Below are 27,795 nucleotides of genomic sequence, written 5' to 3'. Positions count from 1 at the left end.
GTGACCGCTGTCCTCTCTGCTCTTTTCCAGGGTGCTCTATGGGAACAAGATCACCGAGATTGCCAAGGGATTGTTTGACGGGCTGGTGTCCCTACAGCTGCTGTGAGTAGGAACTTTGTCACTAATCGTGTCTCTGGAACTATTTGCAGGCTCTTTCCTGCAAACTTTGAGCCGTGCTCCGTAGAGTTCTTCTTTTGACTTTATGCCCATTAAAGGAAAAAAAAAACATTTTTTTTTGAGCTGTCCACCCCGTACCTCCATCACCTCTTCTTGGCGGAAGGAGAGCCAGGGAGTTGGCAGAGGAAGCCTAAGGTCCATGTAAACGAGCTATAGATGGTACAGCTCGGGAGCCTGGCCCAGGTATGAGTCACTAACCTCAGGCTTGAGGGGCTAGAAATTAAGCCAGAGGTGAATCCTACGAAGGGAAGCATGGGGCAGGGGTGTGCTGGGAACTTAGGGAACTAAAATATTCATACACCGTATTCCAATACGAAAGCTGAAACAGAGCTGCCGGTAGAGATGAGACCTTGAAGAAGGGTAGGGGTGGGGCAGTGAAATAATTAGAGAAGGAGCATGATCGATCACCGCTGTGACTCTGTCTGGGTAAGATGTGGCTGAGATGGGAAGCGTTTATTTAATTTAAAGGAAGATCTGTTGCCTCAAATTTTAAGCTCTGGGATTATTTATTTGCATTTGTTTCATTGCGGTCATTTGAGCTTAAATGTTTGAAGAAGATAAATGAACTCTGATGTGGAGAGGCCAGGAAAGGAATTCAGCTCATCCTGTATTTTAAGATTTTATGACTGGGGGAGAATTATCTCTGGTTTGTGATCAGGTAGCCATAGTATCTACACGCATGTACTATGGGTGTGGGGAGTGTGTGTGTGTGTGTGTGTACGTGTGCGCGCGTGCACGTCCATGTCTGCTCAGGGACCATCACGATTCCTGTTGGTATTAGGAATTGATCTTGAGTATCCTGTGAGCAATGGAAGATACCAAGTTTCAGAGAGGGAGATGACTTGTCCTCAGTCACACAGCAAAATAGGTGTGGAAGCTGGAGTAGAGCTTATGTGGTCCTGTGGCTCGGAAGCCTCCCGGACCTCTGAATAGCACAAGATGTATGTTCCCAGCGGCGTGCATCTGAGTACAGGTGAACGTGTGTGCGTACGCGTGCACGTTTGTATGCGTGCCATTGTAAAACCACCTCTAAGTCACAGGCGGGAAGGAAGGGGCCTGGGGCCTCCCTGCTCCCGTGGGCCGTTACGTGAAGCTCCATTATGAGCTTGCGCACCGTGTAGTCAAGTTGTGGCTCTGATGGGTGGGCGGCCAGGAGCAATGGTGAATAGAAGAAGGTTGGCAACGCATCTCACATGGTGACATCCAAAGAAAAAGGAAGTGAGACGTTTCCTTTCGCCTTTTCTTCTCACATTCACTCCCTCCCCTTCCCATGTCCTGTTAAGACTCAGCCCTGGACAGAGTCTCCTAAGACAATATAAGAATGTGAATCATGTCCAGATGAGACGCCCAGCTGGTTTCCAGGCAGCACATCCATCGCAGCGATAGTCAGGTTTGTTTCAATGAAGCCGAAAGCAAGAGGAAGAAAATTCTGTTCTTTTTCTCTGCATCCCACCCATCCAGCCCTTCACACCTCTGTCTCCGTGTCTGTCTCACTCTCCGTGTCTCTGTGTACCTACCTACTAGTGTTCAAAGGTTGCAGCCCTTGGTGGGCCTTTGTTAGAATAACATGCCAGGGCTCTGCAAGGAGCTGGGGGGTTCACAGATGGTATTCTTTGCTTGTAGCAAAGAAACTGTAAGTTATAACTGCCACTATAAGGCCAGTTAACTGTAGCTATTAATCCCTTCCAAAAAGAGTAACAATAGCATGGCCTAGAGTTAGATTTGGAGGTGGTGCGTTTCACTGGGCTGGAGTGAATATCCTTTTACAGGCTGTGTTTTGACCGCAGAAAGCTCTATGCCCTTGCATGCATTAAGGAGAAATGTAGCATGCGTCAAAGTGCCTAGCACAGTGCAGGGCATGTAGCAAAGATTCCATAAATGCATGTTTTGAGAGTCCGCCTGCCGATGCAGGGGACGCGGGTTCGTGCCCCGGTCCGGGAAGATCCCACATGCCGCGAAGCGGCTGGGTCCGTGAGCCATGGCCGCTGAGCCTGCGCGTCCGGAGCCTGTGGTCCACAACGGGAGAGGCTACAACAGTGAGAGGCCCGCATACTGCAAAAAATACATAAATAAATAAAATAAAAATAAAAAAAGGAAATGTATCCCAGCTCCAAGCTGACAGCAGTCGTGAGATGACTGGAGTTAACAGGACTTTGCATGGACGGGGAAGGCAACTCTGGTTGAGTATCACCATTTTGAGCAGAGGGAGTTGAGTAGCTGGGAGTAAAGACAAAGCATCCCCCCTTCTCCCGAGACTGAGAAGTTGACACAACTCAGGCCACCTCACTTTCCAGAAAGAACCAGCAACTGTAGCCGTCATTGGGCTTTGACCTGCTGTTGAGCAGTTAGAAAGCAGGTCCTGATTAGATCTAATTTAACGTTCAGCCTGCGGTAGATTGGATTTCTCCTTGTTAGACTGGAGACACTCCGATAAGAAGGCTCTGATTAGAATACCCTGCTAGTCTGGGAAATTTCCTGTCCTTTGACTCGAAGACTTTTTGCAAGAGGTTTGTGTTTTTTTCTTCTCTCTCCATCTCTCAAGTTATGGGCGCATCACAAAGCCAAGCTGTCTCTGCCACCCAGAATGATCTTGGATGTTTCCTTTCTGGCCCTTGTCACGATGCTACCAGGAGTAAAGCAGGTGCATTGTAGTTGGTTGTCCTGACTGCCCATCTCCCCTTTCCCTGTTTCTCTAAACTTTTCAGCTCTTCCACCACACTTGCCCAGCCTGTTCTGTACCCAGCCCTCCTGGGTCATTCTCTTGCCCTGTTTATTTGGGCAGATGGCCAATGCTGATAGGAGAATGTCTCAGCCTTCAGAGTTTCTCAGAGGCTGCAGCAAATGGGTCTCCATGGACAAGCTTCAGCAGTCCTGGGAAGGACCCCCAAACCCCTATCCTCTTGGTGTCAGCCTCACAAGAGTCACCTCCTTTAGTTGGACTTCCAAAATCTTCAGGGCTTCCAGGACAGCCTGTCACCCAGCTGGTATGGAAACCTGTCCCACGCACACTGGGACAAATCCTACTGCTCTTTTGCTGATAAGTTTCTGTGATAAGTTGTCTCAGTGTAGTTAGAAGGTTAGGAAGCTCTTTCTTATACTAAACCTCAGTCATGGCTTCTGGGAAACTCAGAAAAGGCTATTCTCATATTCTTCAAGTGTTTGAAAATAGCTAGTATGTCTCCCTGTAATTAATCCTAAACAGGTTCAGTTCCTGCAGACTTTCGTTGTATAAACACACATTTGTTATCAGTAACAACCCTTATGATCTTCGGGGGCTGCAAGGGAGGCTGTCAGTTTCCTTCCTTAAAACAGGCTACTGGAACACGAGTCAGGTGCCCAGTAGGGCAAGAAGTGTGTTTAGAGACTCCCTCCTAAACTGCAGAGAACTGAAATTTCCCACACAGAGACATCTCAGAATCCAAGGTTAGGACCAGACATGCCACTGGGCATGGACGCCCAACTCTGATCACCTGAGAAGTGACCTATCCTCTTCTCCCAGGCTCCGTCCACACCCTTCCTCACCAGAGAAAGAGTGAAAGCTTAGCTGTTCGCCGTTGCCCTGCCCACCCTGGCTCCTGGGTTTCTAGGATGTGAGTGGAGATGATGATCCTGAGTGTGCAGCCAGCCAGAGTGCCCCCAGATATGTCACCTTGCAGCGCAGGGGTCAGTCCTCCCTAAGGCAAGGAAAGCAAGCAGTCAGCGTGTCTCCGGAGCCATCACTTTCCCCTCTGATGGGCAGCAGTAAGCTGCGTCGTTACAGCTCCCCCGGGGGATCGGCACATGCAGTTAGTACTCATTGATTGCACGGCATATGCACGGAAGAGGGATTCAAGTGGGGCAGGCAGTCATTTGAGGTGGAAGCTTTTGTGTAAATGCTGGCTCCGGTCGATGTTAAACCTGCTCCGGGAGGTCTTAACCAAACCAGACTGTCTTAGGGCTGGAATAAGTTAAGACAGCCTAGCACCTGTTGTTTGATTTTCTTGGAAGGCAGACAAGACCACTGGAGCATCTTGGAGTTTTCCAAGCAACATGCCAGTTACAGGGCAGTGAGCAAAACTCCGCTCCCTATAGCTCACTTTCCCTTATCGGCTGTTTTGCAAGTACAACTACTGCTGCTGATGACAACAGCTACCATTTATTGAATACTTAATATGTTCCAGAACCTGTGCTAAGCAATTTCATATACACCATCTCATCTAACCTTTACAACCATACTAAGAGAAAGGTATTGTTCAGAGGCCCATTTTATAGATGTAGAAACTGAGCAACTGACGGGTTAAGTCACTTGGCCATTGTCTCTCAGCATGTAAGTGATGGAACCCAAGCAGTCTGAATCTGGAGTCCACACCAGAGATATCTGCTTCTGACCCAGTCATGGACCAATCTGCAGAGCTAGTTTTGTGATACACGAAACAAGAATTCCTCGCTGGCTCAAGCCAAGGAGGGAGTACTGTGGAACTGCTGCTTTATCAGCTCCTCTTGTTAAGCTTCAGTCTAAATCACAGACCCGTGTCTCCCATGGAACTTCCTCTGGTTGACTGTCCTCACCCCACTAAATTTCGAGCTGAGCCCTGTAAAAGGGCAATCAAAAAGCCGCTTGTTCTTGGCTTCCCCGGTGGCGCAGTGGTTGAGAGTCCGCCTGCCGATGCAGGGGACACGGGTTCGTGCCCCGGTCCGGGAAGATCCCACATGCCGCGGAGCGGCTGGGCCCGTGAGCCATGGCCGCTGAGCCTGCGCATCCGGAGCCTGTGCTCCGCAACGGGAGAGGCCACAGCAGTGAGAGGCCCGCGTACCGCAAAAAAAAAAAAAAAAAAAAAGAAGCTGCTTGTTCTTAAAGACTGGGTTGAGGTGAGATGATGAGAATTCTCCCCAGCAGTAGAAGCAGACTTCCTTTGTGATGCATTTTTGAGGGAGGAATTCTTCCCTCTCTTGTGTACCTGGAACTTCCTAAGGAAAGCTCTTGAGGGGACTTAAATTCTGGAATCATTCCATGCTTTGGTCATTGAGTGAATGGTTTATCCCTCTTAAAGGACTGATTAGTAACCAGGTAGCAGTCAGATAGGCAAGTTCTACCCTAGTAGCTGTTGGGGAGGGAAGGGGCAAGCCAGGTGACACTAGGTGAGGCCCTTGATCTCCTGAGAGCAGGTGATGGCCCCTTCATCCGGTCTCTCAGAAGTTCAGCTTCCCTCTGATTACCTTAGGAGGTCCCCGTTGCTTGCACCCTCTTCCTCGTGCCCTCCTATATCTGTGGATTCAAAGGAGGTCCTATTTTTCAGACAGGCCACCCTGTTGCTGCACTTCAGTTTGAGTCACCATGACAACCCACAGCCCATGACCAGCAGTGCAGTCATTATCAGGAGAGAAGAAGACGTCATCATTGCCCCCAGGGACTTGGAGGGCTCCTCTTGTTTCTTTGTGTGAGTGTTTAGCATGGCGTGGCCCACAGCACCCATTCACAGGCTCAGAGAAGATTCTGGGCGGGGTCAGAAGTCCTTGACCTCGTGGCACCAGATGTCACCAGGTTCTTCCCCATGTCCAGCCTCGGGAGGTTGCCAAAGGTCAAAATAAATCCCCCGTATTTCATATGGGAAAGATAATAGCATGTTTGTTCTAAGGCAAGAGAGTGGTCCTTATTACAACTAGTAGATAAAGAATTTCAGGGTGGCAGAGGGTTAATTCTAAAGAATTTTTTTAAAAGAGAAAGACACAATAATGAGAGGGGTTCACTCTAAATCCTGCAGCTTAATCAGAGGTCCAGAATGGCTCCCCTAATTGGCATCCTCACTAATAGTTAATGCCAGTGCTTAATAGTGGGAAATACTTGCAGGGATACACAGAGGACTTTTTTTGATAACGGAGAGCCTTTGTAACCCATTCCTGAAAAATGATTCCCCTGCAGGAGGAGCCAGAGAAAGGGTTATGCCATGGGGTTGTTGGTATATCTTTCCCTTCCTTTGGATGCATCTGAGTGTTTACGAAACAGAAACTGACCCGCCCTCCCCCACCCCACCCCCCGCCAGTGTCACTTTAAGAAAAGGAGGCTCCATGAAGTCCCCGCCTGGCGGGGAGCCTGGGCCCATCTTCCTATCCCGTGGTCTTTCCCGGAAGGGCTTCAGGTATTCTGCAGGAAGGGGTGCTGCGCTCTTTCTTGACACGTTTTCTGAGAAGACCTTGTACTCCAGGTTTGGAATATGCTTTTGGCTTTTGCAGACAAACACCGTATAAGTAGGAGGAGTAGCCTTAAACCGCTGTCTTCCGCAGACACGTGGGCAGATGTGGAGAATATAAATATCACCCAAATGAGAGCTCGGGGCCACTGAATCAATATGTGAACCACTGGCGTTACCTAGGTGATTTTGATGCAATTTATCATGAAGCCTGATTCCAGATGTTTGTGTTTTCCAAACCTTGCGGCAAAGGCTGTGAGCTCAGGGGAATCTTCTTGGAGGAGGAGATGTGGGCAAGGTCAGTAGCTACAAATGGGGCCTCAGTGGTCCTCTGCCTCTGTAGCCAGAGACGGGAGCCAATAAAGAGTAAGAACAGCTGCTACAAAGTGAACCCCAACCATGTGGCCTCTTTAGGGAGACTGGGTGTGGGGGTCCTTTTCACAGGTCAGGGTGGACCTCACTTCCCTCCTGTGGCCCATCTGCCCCTATTACCTGGACCCTGAGTGAATGAGGCTACAAGCTGCTACGAGCGATGAGAGCACCTGGGACTTTCCTGGCCGGGCCAGGCCCGGTCCCCCAGCAGGACTGGAATCAGAAGAGCCCTCCTTAGCCCAGACTGAGGACTTGTGCTATTCATTCTCCCTCCCCCCGCCTCCCGCTCCAGCTCTGAGGCTCCCAATGGCTTCTGTTTCCTGCCTTGCTTTTTCTGAAGGCCACAGCTCCTGGAGAGGATTATCTCTCCGCCGCATCGTTAGGTTGGTTACTCAATGGGCTGAGTGCTAATACCTCTTGACATGGAACATATGTGGAAGCTGAAAGGGCCCGGTGAAGGGGAGGGCGGAAAGAGTGCCTCGTAGAGCTAACACTTAGACGTAAGTTTAGAAGGTGATGTATGTGTACTCGCACTCTCCGTAATTTCCTCTGGCGGGAGCGTGGCTCTTTGCTTTCGTCTTATTGTAGAATCATCACTAAGTTAATGGGAGTGGCTACAAAAACATACTTCTACCTCCTTCCACAAGCTTCAGGCGCTTCCCACAGTCCCTTCACAGGCATGGGAGTGGGAGCAAAGGCTTTTTTTTTTTTTTTTTTTTTGCGGTACGCGGGCCTCTCACTGTTGTGGCCTCTCCCGTTGTGGAGCACAGGCTCCGGACACGCAGGCTCAGCGGCCATGGCTCACGGACCCAGCCGCTCCGCGGCATGTGCTATCTTCCCAGACCGGGGCACGAACCTGTGTCCCCTACATCGGCAGGCGGACTCTCAACCACTGCGCCACCAGGGAAGACTGGAGCAAAGGCTTTTAAAATAAGATAGCATGGATCCAAATCTCAACCTACCACTTACTAGTTGTGCAACTTTGGTCAAAAGTACTCAAGCTTTTTGAGTCCCAGGGGTCTCATCATCTGTCAGATGGAGATTCCATAAGTTAATATTTGTAAGGAGCTGCGCGAGTGCCTGGCCACACATAGTGCTTATTACCTGTTAGGTCATGTGGTCCCAGCTGTTCAACCTGGCCTGATCATCTCAGCCCCACCCCCGCCCAACTACCATCTCTCTTTTGTTTGTATGACCTCCACGTTTCCTTTGGGAGGTGGGTCTGGGAGCGGGTGGCCCCGCAAGACAGTTGGATCTGCTTCTGGGGAAATATTGATGCACACGGTACAGCCCCAACCCCTCCCCCCTCGCTGGATCCAATAACGGCTCAAGCCGAGATCTAGTTGGGGGCATCAAAATTCGGAGTTTGAGCACCAGGCAGCCTCCTGAATGAGGCGAGCTGGAGCAGCCCATCTTGCATAAGGGATGCTGTTGTCTCTGCTTCGTCGCTGTCCCCTGGTCTGCCTTGAGTGAGAATTCAGGGTGAGGGGAGCACAGAGCCAAACATACCAGCTCCTAAATCAGCCGTTAGTCAACGATGCGTGAAGGTTGAGAGCCTGCTTTGCACAGGTGCAGGCCACTCAGCGAGGAGCCTGCCATTGTGCCAATGGCAGCTTAGTGAGCACTTCAAAGAGCAATCCCGTCGCAGCACCTTGGTGCCGGGTTCTCCCTAAGAGTCAGCAGGACGCCTGATGCCTCTATACAACCAAGAGGCAAAGGTCCACCTGAAGTGTGCCCAGGTGCATTCCGAAGCTAGCAAAAACAGCCACTCCCCAGAAACAGGCAACACCTTCCACCAGGCACAGGAAGGAGAAGATGGATTTTCCATGGTGAATGAGAGAGGAGCTTTGGAGTCGGACAGGCTGGAAGTTAACTGGGCAGCCTTGGTTAAATCCATCACCACTCTGACCCTCAGTTTCCTCATCAGCAAAATGAGGACAATCATAGTGGTGCTGTGAGGGTGAAAGAAAACACTACATGGAAAGTGCTTTGGAAAACCTTTGGCACGGGGCTGCACACAGAGCTGTGGTCTCTGGAGATGACGCTGCATTAGTATTAATTCACACAGCAGTTACACCACTGCTTCTCAAAGGGGAATGAACTGGGACAGATCAAGCAGCCTTGATGGAGAAAGAGGCAGAATCAATCCCTCCAGTGAAAGAGGGAGAAGGCCTATGTTCAGAACTTCTCACAGAATTGCTGAACCCCATTTCAGATAGTTGTTTACTCTCTGTTTGCTCCATCATAGGGTGGTTTTTCTTTATTTTTATTTTTTAGGGTGTTTTTTAATTAATTTTTATTGGACTATGGTTGCTTTACAATGTTGTGTTAGCCTCCACTGCACAACAAAATGAATCAGCCATACACATACAGATAGCCCCTCCCTTTTGGACTTCCCTCCCGTTTAGGTTACCACAGTGCGTTAGGTAGAGTTCCCTGTGCTGTACAGTATGTTCCCATCGGTTGTCTATTTTATACATAGTAACAATAATGTATATGTGTCAGTCCCAGTCTCCCAGTTCCTCCCACTCCACCCCTTTCCCCCTTGGTATCCATACATTTGTTCTCTACCTCTGTGTCTCTATTTCTGCTTTGCAAATAAGATCGTCTATACCATTTTTCTAGATTCCACATATATGCGTTATTATACACTATTTGCTTTTCTCTTTCTGACTTACTTCACTCTGTATGACACTCTCTAGGTCCATCCACGTCTCTACAAATGATTAGGATGTTGTTTGTTTGTTTAATTCCCCTGCAACTCTTGTCCATGTACCAGAGAGCTCAGAGATCCTTTCATGGAAGCCAGACCCAGTTGAGTAGCTGCCAACCTTCCTCCCAAAGGATAGAGGACAGAAAGACAGGCTGTTAGATGTCGCCTGTGCTGGAGATCAGTGAGGCTGTCCTCGGCATCTAAATCTGGATAAGCAGCTTAATTTTATCTCTCCCTGCACCGATGCATCTTGCCTTAGGGAGCCAAGCATCCTGGGAGAGAATAAGTGATGGGGAGACTCTGCCCTTTTGTGTTTCCTTTTGCTCCTGCATATGTGCTATCTTTGCCTCAAAATTGTGCCAGCCTGGGTTGCTTTGATGCCCTACATCTTTGCGATAACATCTCATGCTGAGAGATCTAAGAGCAATAGGGAACAAGAAAGTGGGCAGAAAAAGAAGCCTCGATAGTTCTGATGGGTGAGGAGGGTTGCCAGAGTGGCCTGCAGTTTCGATACCCTTTCAAGGCAGATCAGAGTTGCACTCCTCTCTCCCCATAGCCGTCCGCCTTATCTAGTGTCTGGCATTCCCCAGAACCACGTACAGCAATTGGGCTCATGAATCTACACTAGAGTCTCAAATCTAAATGCCTCCTCAGGCAAGGTCAGTAGAATAAACTTGTGAAGGGCATCAATAGGGAATAGTGAGGACTGTGGCAAACAGAGCATATGTCTTATCTAAAGGGGGCAGCCACCCCATGGCTGCCTCCAGTGGGCCCAGTGTTACTAGAGCTTCTGATTTTTTTCAAGAGAAAATAGAAATATGATGTGTGTGAGTGAGAGAGAGAAATGTCCCAATTTTTTTTATTGAAGTATAGTTGATTTACAATGTTGTTAGCTTCTGATGTACAGCAAAGTGATTCAGTTATACACATATATGTGTATATATTCTTTTTCAATTCTTTTCCATTATGTATAGTAGTTTGTATCTGCTAATCCCAAACCCCTAATTTATCTCTCCCCACCCCACTTTCCCCTTTGGTAACCATAGTTTGTTTTCTATGTCTGTGAGTCTGTTTCTGCCTTGTAAATAAGTTCATTTGTATCATATTTTAGACTCCACATGTAAGTGATACCATATAGTTATCTTTGTCTGTCTGACTTACTTCACTTAGTATGATAATCTCTAGGTCCATCCATATTGCTGCAAATGGCATTATTTCATTCTTTTTATAACTGAGTAATATTACATTTTATATATATATATTTATAGCTGAGTAATATTACATTTTATATATATATACATTTTATATATTTTTATATAAATATATATACATTTTATATATTTTTATATAAATATATATACTTTATATATATACACATTTTATAATATATTACTCAGCTTTTTATAGCTGAGTAATATCACATTTTATATATATATATGTGTATGTGTATGTGTGTGTGTATATATATATATATGAACATACCACATCTTCTTCATCCATTCATCTGTCGATGGACACTTAGGTTGCTTCCGTGTCTTAGCTGTTGTAAATAGTGCTGCTATGAATACTGGGGTGCATGTATCTTTTCGGATTAGCGTTTTCTCCAGATATACGCCCAGGAGTGGATCATATGGTGACTCTTTTTTTAGGTTTTTAAGGAGCCTCCATACTGTTCTCCATAGTGGCTGCACCAATGTTACATTCCCACCAACAGTGTAGGAGGGCTCCCTTTTCTCCACACCCTCTCCAGCATTTGTTATTTGTAGACTTTTTAATGATGGCCATTCTGACTGATGTGAGGTGATACCTCATTATAGTTTTTTCCCAGTTTTTAACACGCTGGGAGGGCTGAATGAACAGAGTTGCATGTGGGATGTTGCAAGATGCTGCAGGGAGGATTCTATCCTCAGGTCATGAGATTGGCATTTCTGACCTGGTCTCTTTACTGATAATTCGGTATTTCCTAGCAAGATGATGCCCTCAAAAGGCCCTGAACATCAAGCTTTGGAACAAATCATCTACCGCATACTTTATCTTTCTTTTTAAACAAGGGAACCAAAAAATGTGTGTGTGTGAAGGGTTCATTCCTGACCTGTGGCGACTTAGCCCTGTTGGATCCTCTCGCTATTCTCCATGTTTCTCTGTTCCATAGCAACCTCCTTGAAATACCCCCCAAAGAGAGTGATTTTGACTAAAATTTAATATACAAAGCACAGTAAATTCTTGGGGGAAATTGCTACAGAGGGGATAGACAGATGGGTGGGGTAGATGAGGTATTCAAAAAGAAGCAACTAAACCCTCCAGAGACCTAGAGTACCATAACTGCATCCAGCATGCGCCTTGGAAACGTGTAACCTGGAACAAGCCCACCAATCTCTCAGCCTCAGTTTCCTCAACTGTAACGTGCAAGGCTGGCTCTGCCCATCTGCCCAGGTTACTGTGAGAATAAAAGGCTGTCAGGAAAGCACGCTGGAAAACAGGAAATGTATTCTAGCAACGTGAGTTTTTTTTGCCACTGGGAGGCAGGAGGACATCTGTGTGAACCCTTGGGACCCTGACCGTTATTAGCCAGATTAAACGTCAGTTCTTCTTCCTCTTGTCACTGCCACAGCTGCCTGCCTCACAGGACGGGCCTGCAGCAAGGGAGTGGGGGCATGGGTCATTGAGCTCCCATGGCAGCCCCTCCGTTACCAGCTCCAATCCCCTGGACCCTGGCATCAAGAGCCTCCAGAGGCAAGCCAGCCATGATGCATCCCATGGGTCCCTCCCCGTGAGGGAAGCTCTGAGCCAGCGTTGAAAAGAGAAATTTTAAAAATCCCAGCTTTTTGCGGGTTAGTTTATTAACCCCCTCACTTGCTTTCAGGAGTGGGTGAGCAATGATTTTACATGAGGTTCAAGGGCACAGCTAGTCAGTCTAGGATCATAAAGGACATTTGTAGGACCCAAAGTGCTTGCCTTGCCAGCCTCATTCTGGAAAACACTTCCATCACCTAGGATGGACCAGCATTTCACCAGAAACTCAGCTTCCTTTTATGCTTTTTTTTTTTCTTTTTTTGGTTTTGGTTGGCCGGGGCGGGTCTGAAGAACTAAAACCATAGCAGAACGGGGTTCCTCGTGGATAGGAAGGCTGACCCTGGGGGATAGGTGTCACCTTAGAGGAGAGTGACCCCCTGGATTTGCACATGGAGTTGAGTGTATTTCTTAATAAATGCTTGTGCTAAGCACTAGGAATAAAGGGAGGAATAAAATAATGTCATTTGTACCATCATAGAACTTACCGTCTTGGGTGGGAGGCAAATGATAAACAAGAAAACAAACAAGTATCCTCTAACCATGAATTGAGAGAAATGCTACGAAGGAAATAAATAGGGGGCTATGAGAGACAATAGCAGGGGTCGTACTGGAGATGAGGGGGTCAGGGCAGGCCTCTCTGAGGAGCTGACGTTTGGGCTCAGATACAGAGGAGGAGAAGGAATCACGTTATGAAAGGGATAAAGAGCGTGTTCAGAACATGCGTGGTGTATTTGCGGAATCACGCGGGACTCCATCCATGTGTGTGTTTGTGTTTCTGTGTGTGTGTGAGAGAGAGAAAGGATGTGTATGTGTGTGTGTGTTTATGTGTGAGAGAGAGAGAAAGGATGTGTATGTGTGTGCACACATGCCTACCCACGGCTGTATTTTTTCTGGGACGATGACCTATAACTTTCATCAGTTTTCCAACGGGATCAGTGATCCAAAAGAACTCTAAGGAATTTTCTGAATCAAAATTACCCTTAGTCAATCAGCTAAAGCATCCAAATAATTGTGCCAAATGATTTTTTTTTTTTTTGAGTCCTGGAAGCTCTGCATGCTAAAGCAGAAAGTGGAGCACACAGGGTGGCATTTCGGGTCTCCCTCCGAGAGCACGGGTGCAGGGCAAGTCTCCAAGTGATCGGCGTGCGACACAGCATCCGTGGTGACCGGGTGCAGGAGTGCCCGGATGTGTCCGGAGGTTCGGTGGTCACAGGCATGCAAGTCCCTCTCTTTCTCTGCTGAGGGCCGGAGCCCCTGCTGTAAGGAGAGCACTGCGGGTCATCGCGAGGATTAGTGAGTCACCAGCCTCTCTCCTGCCCGCAGGCTCCTCAATGCCAACAAGATCAACTGCCTGCGGGTGAACACGTTTCAGGACCTGCAGAACCTCAACCTGCTCTCCCTGTACGACAACAAGCTTCAGACCATCAGCAAGGGGCTCTTTGCCCCTCTGCAGGCCATCCAGACGCTGTGAGTATGCCCCCTCGAGTGCCAGCGCGTGCCCAGGCGGCCGGCAACCCCAAACACGTAGTCGCAGAGAACATTCAAAATGAAGGCAGAGTGAGCACGTCCAGGAGGAATCCTGGAGCCCGCAGCGAGAACGGGATATTAATAATAGCACTAGCTTGGGACCTCCCTGGCGGTCCAGTGGTTAAGGATCTGCGCTTTTAATGCAGGGGGCGTGGGTTTGATCCCTGGTCTGGGAACTACCATTTCCACATGCTGCATGGCTTGCCCAAGAAAAAACAATTTTTAAAAAAATCATAATAGGGCTAGCTCACCTGTACTAATCACTCACACCGTGCTCCGCGCCCCACTGGGTGATTTCCCTGTATCCAAACAGTTACGCCTCACAACAGCCCTAGGAGGTGGGTGCTTTTGTGATCCCCCATTTCTATGTGAGGAAACCAGAGGCACGGAGAAGTTCAGTAACTTATTCAAGGTTGCACAGCTAGGAAGAAGCAGGATTTGAAGCCAGGCCGAGCGGCTGCTCACCTGCTCTTTTATTCTGAGCAGGCTCCATCTCTGCTGCTATCCCGTTCCTGCCCAGCAACACCCACAACACCAAGCCTCTGGTCCAGGCACACTGTACCAGAACACGGGAGTATTTCAACACCCTCGTTAGGGAACAGTTCCTCACTCCCAAGCACTGCAGACGTTCTTAAGTTCATAAGTAGTAGTGGACGTTCATAAGTAGTTCCGTTAGAGAGATGACACCTGAGTGCAGATCTCAGCCCGTGTTTTGGATGGCTCCACCCCTCAGCTTAGACCCTAGCTCCAGCCCCGGGCCTGACCATGAGCCCGGGGGCTTCTGGAGCCCTCCTGAGTCATCTGGCACTTACTGCCCCTGTAGCCAGAGACGGGAGCCAGTAAAGGGTAAGAGCAGCTGCTACACATTGAACCCCGACCACGTGCTGGGCGCTGAGTGTGGTGCTTTGGCCAGTTTTCTCACTGAGCCGGGGGAAGCCAGGCCCATGGTGTTGTTGCCCTTGTGATGCTGAGGATGGTAAGAACAAAACCCGCTACTATAAATGGAACACCCACCCTGTGCCCGACACCATGCCAGCTGCTTTATGCACCGGGTGTTCCTGAGCTTGGAGAAATAAAATTCAGTCTGCTCTCAGCATAAACCCCAAGCCTGCAACTTTCATTGCCCTTCAAAACTGGCGTGGGTGAGACTGGAGACGATCAGGGGTGGGTCCTGACCCAGGTGGGGAGAGTAAGGAAGGCTGATTCCCCAGGCGGGATGCCGGCTGCCCCCGTGACTGTCTTTTGCAGACAGCAGACCTCAGGCCCCCTCTCCAGGTCTTGTCTGAGAGCACCTCCCCCCGAGGCCTCCTGGGGCGATGAAGGAGGGAGCCTGGCACCAGAGCCTAGCACCAGGCAGGGGGGTGGCGGAACGTGGCACCAGGGGTCCCATCTGATTAACTCCCGTCCCTCTCGCAGCCACTTAGCCCAAAACCCATTTGTGTGCGACTGCCACTTGAAGTGGCTGGCCGACTACCTCCAGGACAACCCCATCGAGACCAGCGGGGCCCGCTGCAGCAGCCCGCGCCGGCTGGCCAACAAGCGCATCGGCCAGATCAAGAGCAAGAAGTTCCGCTGCTCAGGTAATCAGCTTATGGGGCAGGGCCCCACCTTCCGACTCCGAGTGCAGCAGCCCCGGAGAGGCCAGTAATCCAATCTGGAGGACAGCGCGCGCTGTAACGGCTCCTGGGGATCATCTTTGCAAATTAAATTGGGGAAATTCAGTTAGCCCTGCAGAAAACCAATTAGCTTATGGATTTAAAATAAAACACGCACACACAATAAAAGCATTGTGGGGAGGAAGGCGGGTGATTTGGGGAGAGACAGAACCCAGGCAGCAGCACAGCTCCCGAGCTAGGTGGAAATGAGGGGATGAGGCAGCCTGGACACATGCTATCTTGAGAGGCCGTGATTGATATTTATTTTGTATCGTTAGTTTCCAAATCACGCTCCCCAAGTGGCAGATAGAGAAATAAATATACCCCAGGCCAGGCTGCAGGAAGCATGGAGCCTTGGGGGCCTCCTCTCCCCCTCTGTGGCCACCTTCGGTACAGCCCTTGGACCACAGTGTATTCTAGGTTTCACAGACGTTTTTCCTCTCTCCTCCACCCCAGATGGGTGCCTTCTGATCATGGAGAGAACAGCAAAGAGTGTTGCTCAGAAAGAAAGCAAAGCCTTGCTCTCTAGTTCCCAAGCTCTCTCCAGAAACCTTCCTCCCTACCGCACCCAGAAATGAAATGGGGAGGGGCCTTGGTGAATGGCGGGGGAATTCTCAGCTCATCTTGGAAAGAGAACTTGCTCTCCATGACGCGAGAACTGGATGAACAGGCAGTTAAAAATGACTATCGTTTGTGTCGTTTGCTACTGGAAAAAAATCACCAAGCTGCTTTGTGCTCCCAATGGTGAGACGTTGATAGTATGATGTAGTGAGATGGGGTGACGCCAACCCTCACAATCAGTGTGTCAGCAGGAACTGTTCTTCTCTCCCTGCCCGGAGCATCTTGTGTAGGGGGGTTTTCCTGGGGAGAAGGCTAGTGTCGGCCCTAGTCGCCGGGAGAAGACCGGCAGGCAGACCTCCGCTTCTTTCACGTTGTTCTTGACCTCAAAGTCAGATTCTTCAGTCCATGCCTCCAGAATGATCAGCCTGAGCTGTTTTATTTTTTTCACCGGAAGCAAATACCTTGAGAGGGCTTGGAGGGACCCCGGGGACTTTGCAGCAGTCTGAGACATTGATCTCAATTTGCCTTCCCCAGAATAACAATGTCAGTTACGAGAGCAGCTCCTTGCCGCCGATGAGCACTGTGCTCAGGGCTTCTAGTTTGACTCGGTTTTTCCAATAGTCCTGTGAGACGAGCAGGAGAGGTCCCCTTGCTGCAGCAGAGGGAGCTGAGGGCTCAGGGGTGAGGGGGCACCCCATGGTCACAGCAAGCAAACGGTAAAGGCAGGCTCGGACCCCAGGTCTGGCTCACTCCTCAACACCACGCGGCATGTAGGAGAGAAAGGCCATTGGGGAAGGAGGTCCAGCTGCTTGGATGACTTCCTTCCCCAGCCTCATGGCCCCGCCCCCAACCTCAGGCCCTGAACTCTTTCCTTAAGTTACCTCTTGGGGCCGCAGCATCTCAGGGAGGAAAATGCTCTCCCAGCCCAGAGCTGTGCCCTGAGGCACAACCGTCTTGTCCCTGGGGCCCTTTCCTCATGACTTACACCTCTTGTTCCTTCTGCCTCCTCTCTTCCTACCCATGTCTGGCTGGGGCTGAGTTAATTACCTCTAACAGCAGTTGTGCCCAAGAAGAGGGGTGATAAGAGGCCGAGGAGGGCAGGGTGCCGTCTGCCAACCCTGATCCCTCAGTCTGGAGGCTGGTGGTGGGGTGGTCCCATCATGATCTCTAGATCCCGACTGATGCCAAGGCCCTGGGGCATAGGGTGGGGATGGAATCAGCCCAGGGATCAGCCATTGCCTCGGAATGACGGTAGGCTGGGTTTGGGGATGGGGTACCGACAGAAGTAAGTAGGAGAAAGAGGAAAACAGCCAGTAGACCTAGAAACAGTAGAGCTTAGCTCTAGCTCTAGATCTGCCACTACCTACCTATCTTTGCACTGGAGGAACCCTGGCTTCTTTTCCTATGTGGGGTAGGAATGATTTTCCTGACATTTTAAAAAGACACAAATAAGGAAAAGGGACAGGGTTTCTTGACTGACCCTCTCTAAAAAAATTTTTATACATCAATACTAAACAGAAAGGTTATTCCTATAAAGGTAGAGAAAGTTAGAGCTGTGATGATCCTAACATATAACATTCTATATGCTCTTATTTTATGTAGCTACAGACAAGAGAGGTCAAGAGAGCTAGCTACTGGTGCACTCCAAAGGCCTTGGCTTTGAGAGGCACTGGGGCCCAGACCTGCTTAGCATTGAGGGTTGCAGAAGCCCTATCTCTATAGCTCTGTGTTTCCAGGAAGCTCAAGAAGAAAGAAGGAGGGGCAGGTGACACGTACTGGATTTGACAGATAATAAGTCTGCTTTTTACTTTCCCCTAAAAGCACTCCCATTGCAAAGACAGCTGATGTAATTAGGAGCCAATTTGAGGGCTGCTCTTGCAACGCATAGAGCTCCTCCTTAGGCTGGGCATCTGGCTTCCCAGCTGCACTGTGTCTGCCTCTATCAGCTGTATCCGCTGCCCTGGGCAGCAAGATCGGGTTAGAGGTGAATGCTGCCGGCTGGGGTAATCTGACCATCAGATTAAGGCCTCCTCAGAAGGCACCATCTGGCTGCCTGAGACCCCAAGCCCGTCCTCGGGGGAGCCCTCGGCGGTTGCAAAATGCTGTCTGCCTTCCGTCATGCCTCCCCCACTGTGTGTGTGGAGATCCAGTTGGCAAGAAGAAACGAGTGGCGAAGAGTACAGAGCGGTGTAACCCCTGTCCTCATCTGTACAAAGATGGCAAAGAGTAAGACACCTCTCAGGGAATCACAAAACTTTAGAGCCCCCAGAGATTACCCAGTCCATGCTAGAGAGGAAGAAAATGAGGTTCACACAGCAGGAAGTCTTATCTAAGATTATAGAGTGGTATTTTCAGGACAAGATGTGTAACCCAGGACTTCTGATATACTGAGAAGTTTCTTGATAACTTTCTCCTGGCCCCCTCCATTTCTTTCTGTTGAAGGAAACCAAACAGAAGGAGGGGAATTTTAAAGCTTGGGGACAGGGGCATGAAAGGGCTGGATTTTCCCTGCACTGGTGCTGAGGACCTGATCCAACTTGAATACGAAATCCCCAAACCAGAGTGTTCGCAGAGCCCTGCCTGTCCGGAGGCGCTCAAATCAGAGTGGAGTCTAAATTATAGTGGCCAGCTCTAGCTGGTCGGATGGGAGGGCTTAGCAAGAGGTGGAGCCAGATCCGGAGCTGTGGAGTGACTTGGACTAACCAGTCAGTCGTCACAGATAACCTATACACGTCGATATGCTATCACCACCTTGCCCCAAAAACACACTGTGGAGGAACGGTGACCCCGTCGCTCCTGTCAGAGGGCAGGGCAGTGAGGGTCCCAGTCTGGTCTCTTCAAGATGCCCTGACTCTGGTCTCTTCAAGATGCACACATCTCTTCATGGCTTGGGTGGAAATTCATAAAAACGGCCGCTGACCTTTTGCAGATAAGGGTGTAAAGGCTGGGCACCCTCCCTGGACCCATGGCATCAAGAACAACCGGTTGTTGGTCTCCCCAGCCCGCTCCATGATTTACAGTCATGGCGGAAGTCAGGAAGGACCCTAGAATCCGGTATCTTCCACTTTCTTTGCTTTTCTTAGTTTGAAAGAACCTCCTTGTCATGATCATTGTGACTGTGGGTTTCTCAGTCCCAAACCCAGGGCCCTGGGGCTTCCCCAGCTTTCTCCCTGCTAGGAACATGGATTTTCTCTCAATGTCACAGCCCTTCTCTACTATACCTTGATTGATCTGTGAGGAACATCTGTCAGCCAGGGGTTTCTGGGGGCCTTGAAGGATACTGAGGAGACATCAGAGGGACTTTTTCTAAAGAAGAGCATTGCAGCTTTGCTAGACCCCTAGGAACCATGACCTGTCTCTTTACTGAAGGCGCCGGGGGAACAGCCTGTCCTGGAACCACTCTGCTATGGGATGGGCCCTAGGCAGCAGAGAATGCAGAAGATGCTTCTGCTAAGTTGGACGTCTTGGCACATCTAACGGTGTGATTGAATGGGGTTCAGAGGCTCAGTTCAGGCCTGCGAAACGATCCCAGACATTTGTGGTCATAATTCCCCTTGGGAAGGATCTGTTCTACCCTGATACTCCTGAGTAGGGATGTCCAGTGGCCTCCCACTCGTTCTTCTCCCTTCCTCCTGTGTCTCCCCGGGGGCGGGGTGTGAAGGGCGGTAGGGCTCCCGTCTCCGGACGTGTTCCTGTGGAACCCCGCTCTCGGTACTAATCACGCTCAGTGGGGGCCTGCTCCGGCTTCCGCTTCTCCACGCTGCTTCCTCTGAGCGCTCCTGTCCTCTCTCTGACGCTGCTTCCTGACCTTGACTCTGACCGGTCGCCGCGGGGCTTTCCTTTGTGCTTGATCTAACCATGTGGTGGAACGATGGAAACGGAACATGGTTCTGTCAAGCACCGCGGAAAGCACCGCGCTCTCCTGCAGCATGGCCCGCCACCGCTGGACACCTCTTCTCTGCCCTGGAGCACCGCAGCCCACCACCCGCCAGGCCCGCCTCTCTCGGTCCAGCCTCATGAAGGGTGGGGGGTGGGAGTCTCGAAGGATTCACAGAGCACCTCCAACTCCAGGTAGCAGATCTGGGCTGAAATAGGGATGGGGCAGCATACGGGGGACAAGCTGAGATCTGCGTCCACGTCTCTATCCCAGATGGAGTTGCCATCCCCCAAATCTAGTCTGGATGCCAGCCAAGTGGTAAAGTAGCTAGGTCTAGCTCAGACACCACTGTTTTTCTTCTTGAAGAGAGCACGTATGCCCAAGGCGTATGCCCTTTGTTTCATGGAAGAGTCCCAGCCCAAGGTCATTTTCCCACGTGGCAGTTAACGCAAAGCTCACACTGCTGGTACCCACCCTCCACCTACCGTCTTTATTGGAAGCATTAGGACTTAATGTGAGCATGAGAATGATGAAACTGCCATGAGTCTGAGACACTGGATGTAACCTGAGGCTCCTTCTGGAACTGACCCCCTCTCCTCACAAGTACTTTGGTCCCCGTGCAGCCTAAAGTCCAAGCTGTCTCCTTGACCTTCCAAGCACAGCTAACATGAGGCGAAAGTGCTGGGCTCCTCAGCGGTGCTAGCTCCGTGCCATGTGGGGTCTGTGCGGAAGCCCACTGCCTCTGATAATAAAGAGAGGGGTGTCTCGGCACCTCCCGTGCTGCTTATTTCTTGATAAATCCTAGACCCAGTGTCACCGGAAGATTGTGCTGTTGGTTCATGCCGTGGAATGTGTGTGCTGTCCCATGTGAGAGAGGGCCCTGGCTTGAGCCAGGAGCCGGGCTCTGGGCTTCCATGGCGATGTGTGACTCTCACTGTCTCCTCTCTCTCGGGTTACCCCTCAGAGCCAGGGCCCCAGCCATTGCTGAGGAATGGAAAGTCCTGTTTACCTCTCTGAATTCTTTTCTCACGTGCTTACTATAGACCGGGTGCTGAGCTAGTTTACATCATTACCTTGTTTAATTTTCACAACAACCCTATAAGTCCCATTCTGCAGATGAGAACATTGAGGCTCAGAGAGGCCAGCTAACTTGCCCAGGGTCACTGGACTCCAGCATGGCTGCCCTTTACGACTGTACTCCTCAGCTTTCCCAGCTGCGGACAGGCCCCTGGCCTTGAGTTATGAAATCAGAAAGACCTTGACTTGACTCGATAGGGAGTTGAAAAAAATAACACTCGCTTTCAAACTTCCTTCTGTTAATAGGAAAAGACTTGAGCAAGCATCCCTGTTTACATGGCTCCTCCCCTCCAGCATGAATATACCAAGACCCATTTGGTACAGAACAAGTCCTCGGGCCTAGAGAAATTTTCTTTCCCTCTGAACAGAGAGGGCGTTCTGAGTTCCTCGGCACTGCCGCCACCGTGCCAGGGCCAGGCCTTCGGGAGCGGGTCCACAGGGTGCCCTTCCACGGGTGCCTCCCTGGTCCTCCGGCAGCTGGCTGTGACCAGGCAGTGACCGGCTGCAGGCCATGGCCATTTCCCTCTGCTTCCAGGCAGATAGCTGCATTCATGTTAGACTCTGACAGGGAGAACTTACTAGGACAGCTGCCTGCCCAACCAGTCTCCAAACTCCTGGTAAACAATTGGTGTTTTCCAGCCAACTGGTGTCTGGTCACCTGGCCTTTGCCGACGAGTGGATAACTGTGAACCTAGCAATGTTCTCTTGATTCCATTCATGACCTATAACCTTTGCTTGTCCTTTCAAGCTGAAGAGCCCCGGCAGGCCTCCTACTCCCCCCGCAGTTCCTCTTTCTGCTCCTTTCCTCCTTCTTTCATCCCGCCCACCTTAGGGGTATTGGAGGTAGAAGAGGAGAACTCTGGACACGTGCGTTGGCAGGTCCTTGGTGCTCTGATAACCGTGCCTCTGTGACTTCCATTAAACAAACTGGTTGCCCAGAGGATGATGCAAAATGCAGACTGCTAGTGACAGCAGCCATCCTGGGCCTAGCGCTGGCCTCTGCAGCCAAGTCCATCCAAAGGATGGGAGCTTTGACTCCCCACCTGCCCCAAGCCCCTGACCATCCAAACATTACATACATCCTCTCCTGGGAAGCGGCGGCAGGGCAGGGATTCATAATAAAACCGCATTGCTGTGGACTTCCACTCCCCTGGTCTATTGAAGTTTCTCTGTGCTCACGTCCCAAGTGTCGTCGTTCTGAGCTGCCCACCAAGGAGGAGGAGGGTACGGGGGCAGGAGCAGGGGAGATGCCAGGTGACATCAGCTCTCCCAAGACCCATTTCAGCCGGCGTCTAGTTTTATGGCCCTTGTTCAAATCCTCCGAGATCTCTCCTGTCTGAACTCCCCTAAAGAGAAGCAGCAACGGCCTATTTCAGTTACTTCTCTCCTACTAAGTATTTCTGGCAGTGACAAATATGCATTGAGATTGAAATTGAATTTTAAAGCTCTGGAAAAGTTAAACATACTTTGGGGTAGTTATGAGCATTAGGCATAACAAATGGCTCCGAGAAACCCTGAGTAGTTTGGGTAATGAAATATGAAGTGATGGAGCCTGGCATCTCAGGCTGGCTCCGACTGGGGAACGCACTCTTTCAGTGTTGTACGTACGCCGTATTAACATTTCTGGCCCCACTCATATAAAATACCAAACTCCGACCCCCTCGTTATTACAAACCAGGGCAATAACCAAAACAGCAGGGGGAAAAATGTTGGAAAGAACACATTAGTCCATCGAATCTAATTGCAAAATCATTTCATTAAAATGGGTCAGCGGCTCCATTGCACAGGTCGGCCAGTTATAATCTAAGTATACTACAGAGAGCGATTCCTGCTAACTACAGACGCTCTCACCTTGATTGAAACGAAATCGCATTTCATCGGCAGCTGTCCCCAGCCGCAGCCCAGCCGGTGCACGTCTTCAGGCTCATCGTGTTAGCGAGCAAACTGTGCTCCCTCATGTCTTTCTGGCTTTGATCACTCAGGGTTCCTCCGCTTTGCAAGGATCCCATCCTAGACGCCTCCTCAAAGGAAAAATACGTGCATATGTACGAAAAGCCCCTTCACACCGTCACCGTGGGGAACCGCGGTGGGGAATGAGAGAGGGTTGTTATCTAGCAGGGTTTGCGCGATGAAATTCATCCAGGACTCAGCACGCTGATGCGTCGGCGGTGGGGGGCCAGAAACAGCCCAGGTCAGAGTCATTCAGTGGGACGGATGCTGACAAGCCAAGGGCAAGGAATTTGCATAACGCACTGGACCAGGGAGCCGCCCAGAACACCTGGGATACCTGCTTGGATTTTGCTCACACAAGCCTGCGGGTGGAAAGTGAGATGGAGGAGGGGAATGGGGAAGGAGCAAAGGGGGAAAGAGACAGGTCCAGGCCTTGACCTTCTGTTTTAGGTGGATGATGTCACTTCAGAATCAGAGACCCACCGAGTCCATCCCCAATCAGGCATTACCACGGGGAGAAAACGTGAGGAGTGAGAAACCAAGAGGGCAGTGGAGACATCTGCTTCCTGTCTCCCTGCAGCCCACTGAGGGAAAATGCCATTCAGTTCACCTCCACCAACTTGACTTTATGATCATTCCTAGGTCTGGGATTAAGGTTTTGTCCAAAAGCACATCTGCAGTAAAGCAAAGTATTAGTCACATGGGCCCTGGCAGCAGCCTGCCTGGGTTCGTTTCTCTACCACGTCCTGAGTGACCTGCAGGCCTCAGTTTCCTCATCGATAACATGGAGTCATAATAGCCTCAGAGTGTTGTGAAGGTTTAATGGGCTCACCCATTTGAAGTTCAAAGAACAGTGCCCTGCTTGTGATCCACGCTCAGTATACATCAGCTATCGTCACTCACTACGCCGATGTTTTAACGGCTTCTGACATGCCAAGTGTTCCACCAGGTGCCCCAAAAAATTGAATCACAAACATCTGTACAACTCTTGACCCTTTTCCAGAGGCTCTCCACCACCTTGATCTTCCTCAAATCTTCACAGCCCCTGTGAGATAGGGGCAATGTATGTGATTCCCGTTTTACACGTGGAGAGATTGAGGCTAGTAAGTGGCAAAGCCTGGGCAAATCCACGCCTTCTATTGCTAAAACCTCTGTACTGCAGATGCCCCGTTCTGCTCCTAATACACATAAGATGGCCAAGGTCCACCTCAACTAGCCAGGCAAACAAATGACCTTCACGTTCTCTGCAACACTGCAGAAATACGCATGTATGGAACAATTTATGTGCTAAGGACACCCCATTTATGCACTGGACAGATGTGAGCCGAGCTCTCGTGCCCGGCATTGTGCCGAGGAACCGCTGAGGGTGAAAATAAAAGAGACCCGACCCCCATCAACTACCTCGTGTCTGATAGGAGAACCAGAGCTTCTCTTTTATTTCGGGCAAGGTTTGTGGTCTCACAGAGGTTCGCCCAGGTGCCAGGGGATCATTTCTGATCATTAAAGCAGCTCCTCGGGGCATCTCTCAGGACGGCGCATCATTGGCCCTGTTACCATCACTGTGTACGTAACCTCCAGAAAAATTCGATTTCAAACATTAATCTTAGCTCCATCTCCCTTTAGCTCATTGGAACTGGCTTTTCACTGTAGTTAAACAGAGCTTCCTCTCAAAGGCAGCAGGTACATCTAACCCTCGCAAGAGTTGTACTTGTCTTTACAGTGTTTTACATTTGCATTCATCACCAGTATTTTTTTAAAAGAAGTATCAGGCGACCCTGAGCCAAAATCCCAAATGTTAAGGCAGTGGGCTTCAATTCCCCAGGACCCCAACCCTCCTGATTGCTTCCCAATCATGAAACCGGGTGTCAAGGGTATTGATGGCCATGTGCTGGGCCCCCTTTATCGTTTCATTACCTGCTTTGTCCCTGAAGACAACTCAGTGTATGACCCTCTTCCCTGACCTCATTCCCACCCCTGGCATAGCTCCCATCAAAACCCCATCAAAATCTCTTCATTTGGATTTTCATGAATATTCAGAGGGCCCATGGATCATGGACATCATGGACTAAGTACCCCCCGTAAATCGTAGACCAAATTCTGTACAGGGACCTCAAAAAGGTCCATGACCCACAGAAACTTAAGAGCCCACGGAGCTTGTGGCATTAGATGGAAAGTGATGAATGACAAAGACCAAAGGGAGAGCAAGCAGACTGGAGGCTGGGGTGCGGGGAAGGCAGAGCAAGGTGGCCAAAAAATGAGGGCAATGCTGCCTCTGTCACTGGGCCATCCCCCCGCCCCGTGTCTCCCCATCTCCAGTGCCCACAACCTCGCCCCATGCCGGACCGGCTGCCACTGACGCCCCCTCTTTGGCGCCCCCCAGGCTCGGAGGATTACCGCAGCAGGTTCAGCAGCGAGTGCTTCATGGACCTCGTGTGCCCGGACAGGTGCCGCTGCGAGGGCACCATCGTGGACTGCTCCAACCAGAAGCTGGCCCGTGTCCCAAGCCACCTCCCCGAATACGTCACCGACCTGTGAGTGCTGCCCAGGCGGGAGCCCCTGCACGTCCCCACGCCCAGTCTCCCTCAGCCAGCCAGGGTGGGTGTGGGCTCCTAGAGGTGGCCCCCTCCCAGCTCAGTCACCTGGGTGTTCCTTGGTGTCCCGTGCGTCCCAGGACGAGGGCAGACTCCCCCAGGCATCCGCGGGGGACAGCTTGCTCACAAATACAGACAGCTCATTCATTCTATTGATACAAAGATTTTCCAAACACCCGCTGCGAGCCAGGCACTGTGCCAGGCCCACCCTTTTCCATGATGAACTAAGCAGACCACCCCTTGTAGCCCTTAGGAAGCTTACAACATAACCGGAAAGATGGATAGCACATAAATGACTGTCCTAAAGTGAAAAAACAGCTAGAACGATCAGGTATATCGGAGCCTCTGGTTATCCATGCTAATAGAGAGGCATGTTGGTTTATCCAGAAGTGGCAGAGCTCAGAGTTACAGCATGGGGTGGGGGGCGGGGTGACGGATCTGGGCCTGACTCCTGTTGTCTCCAGTTTTCCTGAGGCTGGGCAAGTTGCTTCTCAGATCTGAGCATCAGATTCTGAGCTATAGAATAGAGGTGTTAATACCTACCTCCTACGGGGGTTACAAAGATTAGGTAAGAGGATGCGAGCACAGACTTTATCTTGAATCCTGGCATGGACTAAGCCCTGCATAAATGACGGTGGTCTTTATTTTTTATTATTATTATTATTATTATTATCTTTGACTCTCTCCTGCTCTCCCTGAGCTTACATGAATATTGGGCGTGGAGTCCCTGAGCTGCCCTTAGCAGAAGGATGTGGTCAGGAAAGACCTGAGTGGCTTGGAGAGTTGGAAGAACCTGGGGAAACCTCCCTGGGGGTTTAAGTGGTCATTGGTACCCCTACAAAATGAAGGCAAATCATTGGCACTTGACTGTTAAGTGCTGAGCGTTCAAAAAGTTGAATCCGCCTTCGGCAGAGGGTCTTCCTCTCCTTTCTGGCCCCTTCTCACACCCCTCCTCTTGCTGCTGGGCCCCCCATGCTGATGGGGTACACGGAGGGTTTCTATGGTGCTATTGACCTGGACTGAATGAGGTCCAGGTGGCAATTCAGCTGAAGCCATGGGGGAATGGGGGACCAATGGAGGAGGTGCCCCATCCACAGCTCACCCACCGCCTCATCTGCTTGCTTCCCATGTAGCCGACTGAACGACAATGAGATATCTGTTCTAGAGGCCACTGGTATCTTCAAGAAGTTGCCCAACCTGCGGAAAATGTAAGTCAGTCTCAGGAATTTGGCAGACCGGAGCAGAACACCAGGGCACGGGCGGCTCCCTCTCCCTCCACTGCAGCCCCTCCCAGTCTCCTCCTGACCCCGCTATGGGCACGTCCTGGGAAGCAAGACACTAAGGCGGGACCATGCAGAGGCAGAGCACGCATTTTGCACCATCCCTGACCCTCACCCCATCCTTGCTCACCCCCATCCTCCACCCCACACCCAAAGTCTACCCCAGTGGGTGGTCGGAGGGACTCAGGTGAGGACCAGCAATGGGACATGGGGATCTAGGGTGCACATCACATCACTTAGTAATTTTTATGAGGTAACAGTCAGAAGGTCTGTTTTTAGATGGACCCTAAAGGCCTCCACATGGTTGAGACACACTGGAGCGGAGACACCACAGCTGCCTCACCTCCTTCATCTGTAAGCACGCTGGTGCACAGCTGGCCTTGCTTCCCCCTCCCCTTCCCTTCCCAGGTGTGCCAGCAGAGGTACCAGCATGGACAGGGGGCTCTTTGCCATCTAATTCCCTTCTCCTTGACCCTGCTCCCCACTCCCACCCCATCCTCCACATGTCCCAGCCCCAGAGTTTGAGTCTGCCTCTGGAACAAAGGAAAACGGTCAAGCCTCATTATTCATAGACCCTGTATTTGCTGATTCGCTTACTCACTAACATTTATGTGTAATCTCAGAATCAGTACGCACAGTGCTTTCATGGTCATTCATATACATAGACAGGGCAGCCAAAAATTTGAGTCCTCCTACATGCATGTCCCCAGCTGAAATCAAACAAGGCCACGTTCTGATTTCTTGTTTCAGCTCCCAGACTGTAAACAAGTGTCCAATCCACAATATATTTAGTGCCACATTTCTTTTTTTGCATGTTTGTGCTTTGTGGGTGATTTCACTGTTTAAAATGGCCCCATAGCATAGCACTGGAGGGCTGTCTAGTGATCCTAAGCACAGGAAGGCTGTGATGTGCCTTACGGAGAAAACACGTGTTACAGAAGCTTTGTTCAGGCAAGAGTTACAGTGCTGTTGGCTGTGAGTGCAATGTAAATAAATCAACAATATATATTCAGTAAGATGTCTTTAAACAGAAACATGCATCAAACAAGGTTAGG

At 50.2% G+C, this 27,795-nt stretch overlaps 1 protein-coding gene across 1 annotated transcript in view; it reads left to right on the top strand.

Moving 5' to 3' along the window:
* The window catches only part of SLIT3 (slit guidance ligand 3), a 598,723-nt gene that overhangs the window by 493,583 nt on the left and 77,345 nt on the right, over positions 1–27,795 (top strand). Inside the window, exons 12-16 of the mRNA XM_082650871.1 lie at positions 31–102; positions 13,546–13,689; positions 15,166–15,329; positions 25,250–25,400; positions 26,594–26,668. Of these exons, the coding sequence (XP_082506997.1) occupies positions 31–102; positions 13,546–13,689; positions 15,166–15,329; positions 25,250–25,400; positions 26,594–26,668 (606 nt within the window). The remainder of the gene's footprint in view (positions 1–30; positions 103–13,545; positions 13,690–15,165; positions 15,330–25,249; positions 25,401–26,593; positions 26,669–27,795) is intronic.

The sequence above is a fragment of the Grampus griseus genome (assembly GCF_964374135.1).
Source record: "Grampus griseus genome assembly, chromosome: 3".
Classification (NCBI taxonomy): Eukaryota; Metazoa; Chordata; class Mammalia; order Artiodactyla; family Delphinidae; genus Grampus; species Grampus griseus.
The sequence above is the reverse complement of the archived record's forward strand: the minus strand, read 5'-3'. Positions and strand labels throughout refer to the sequence as shown.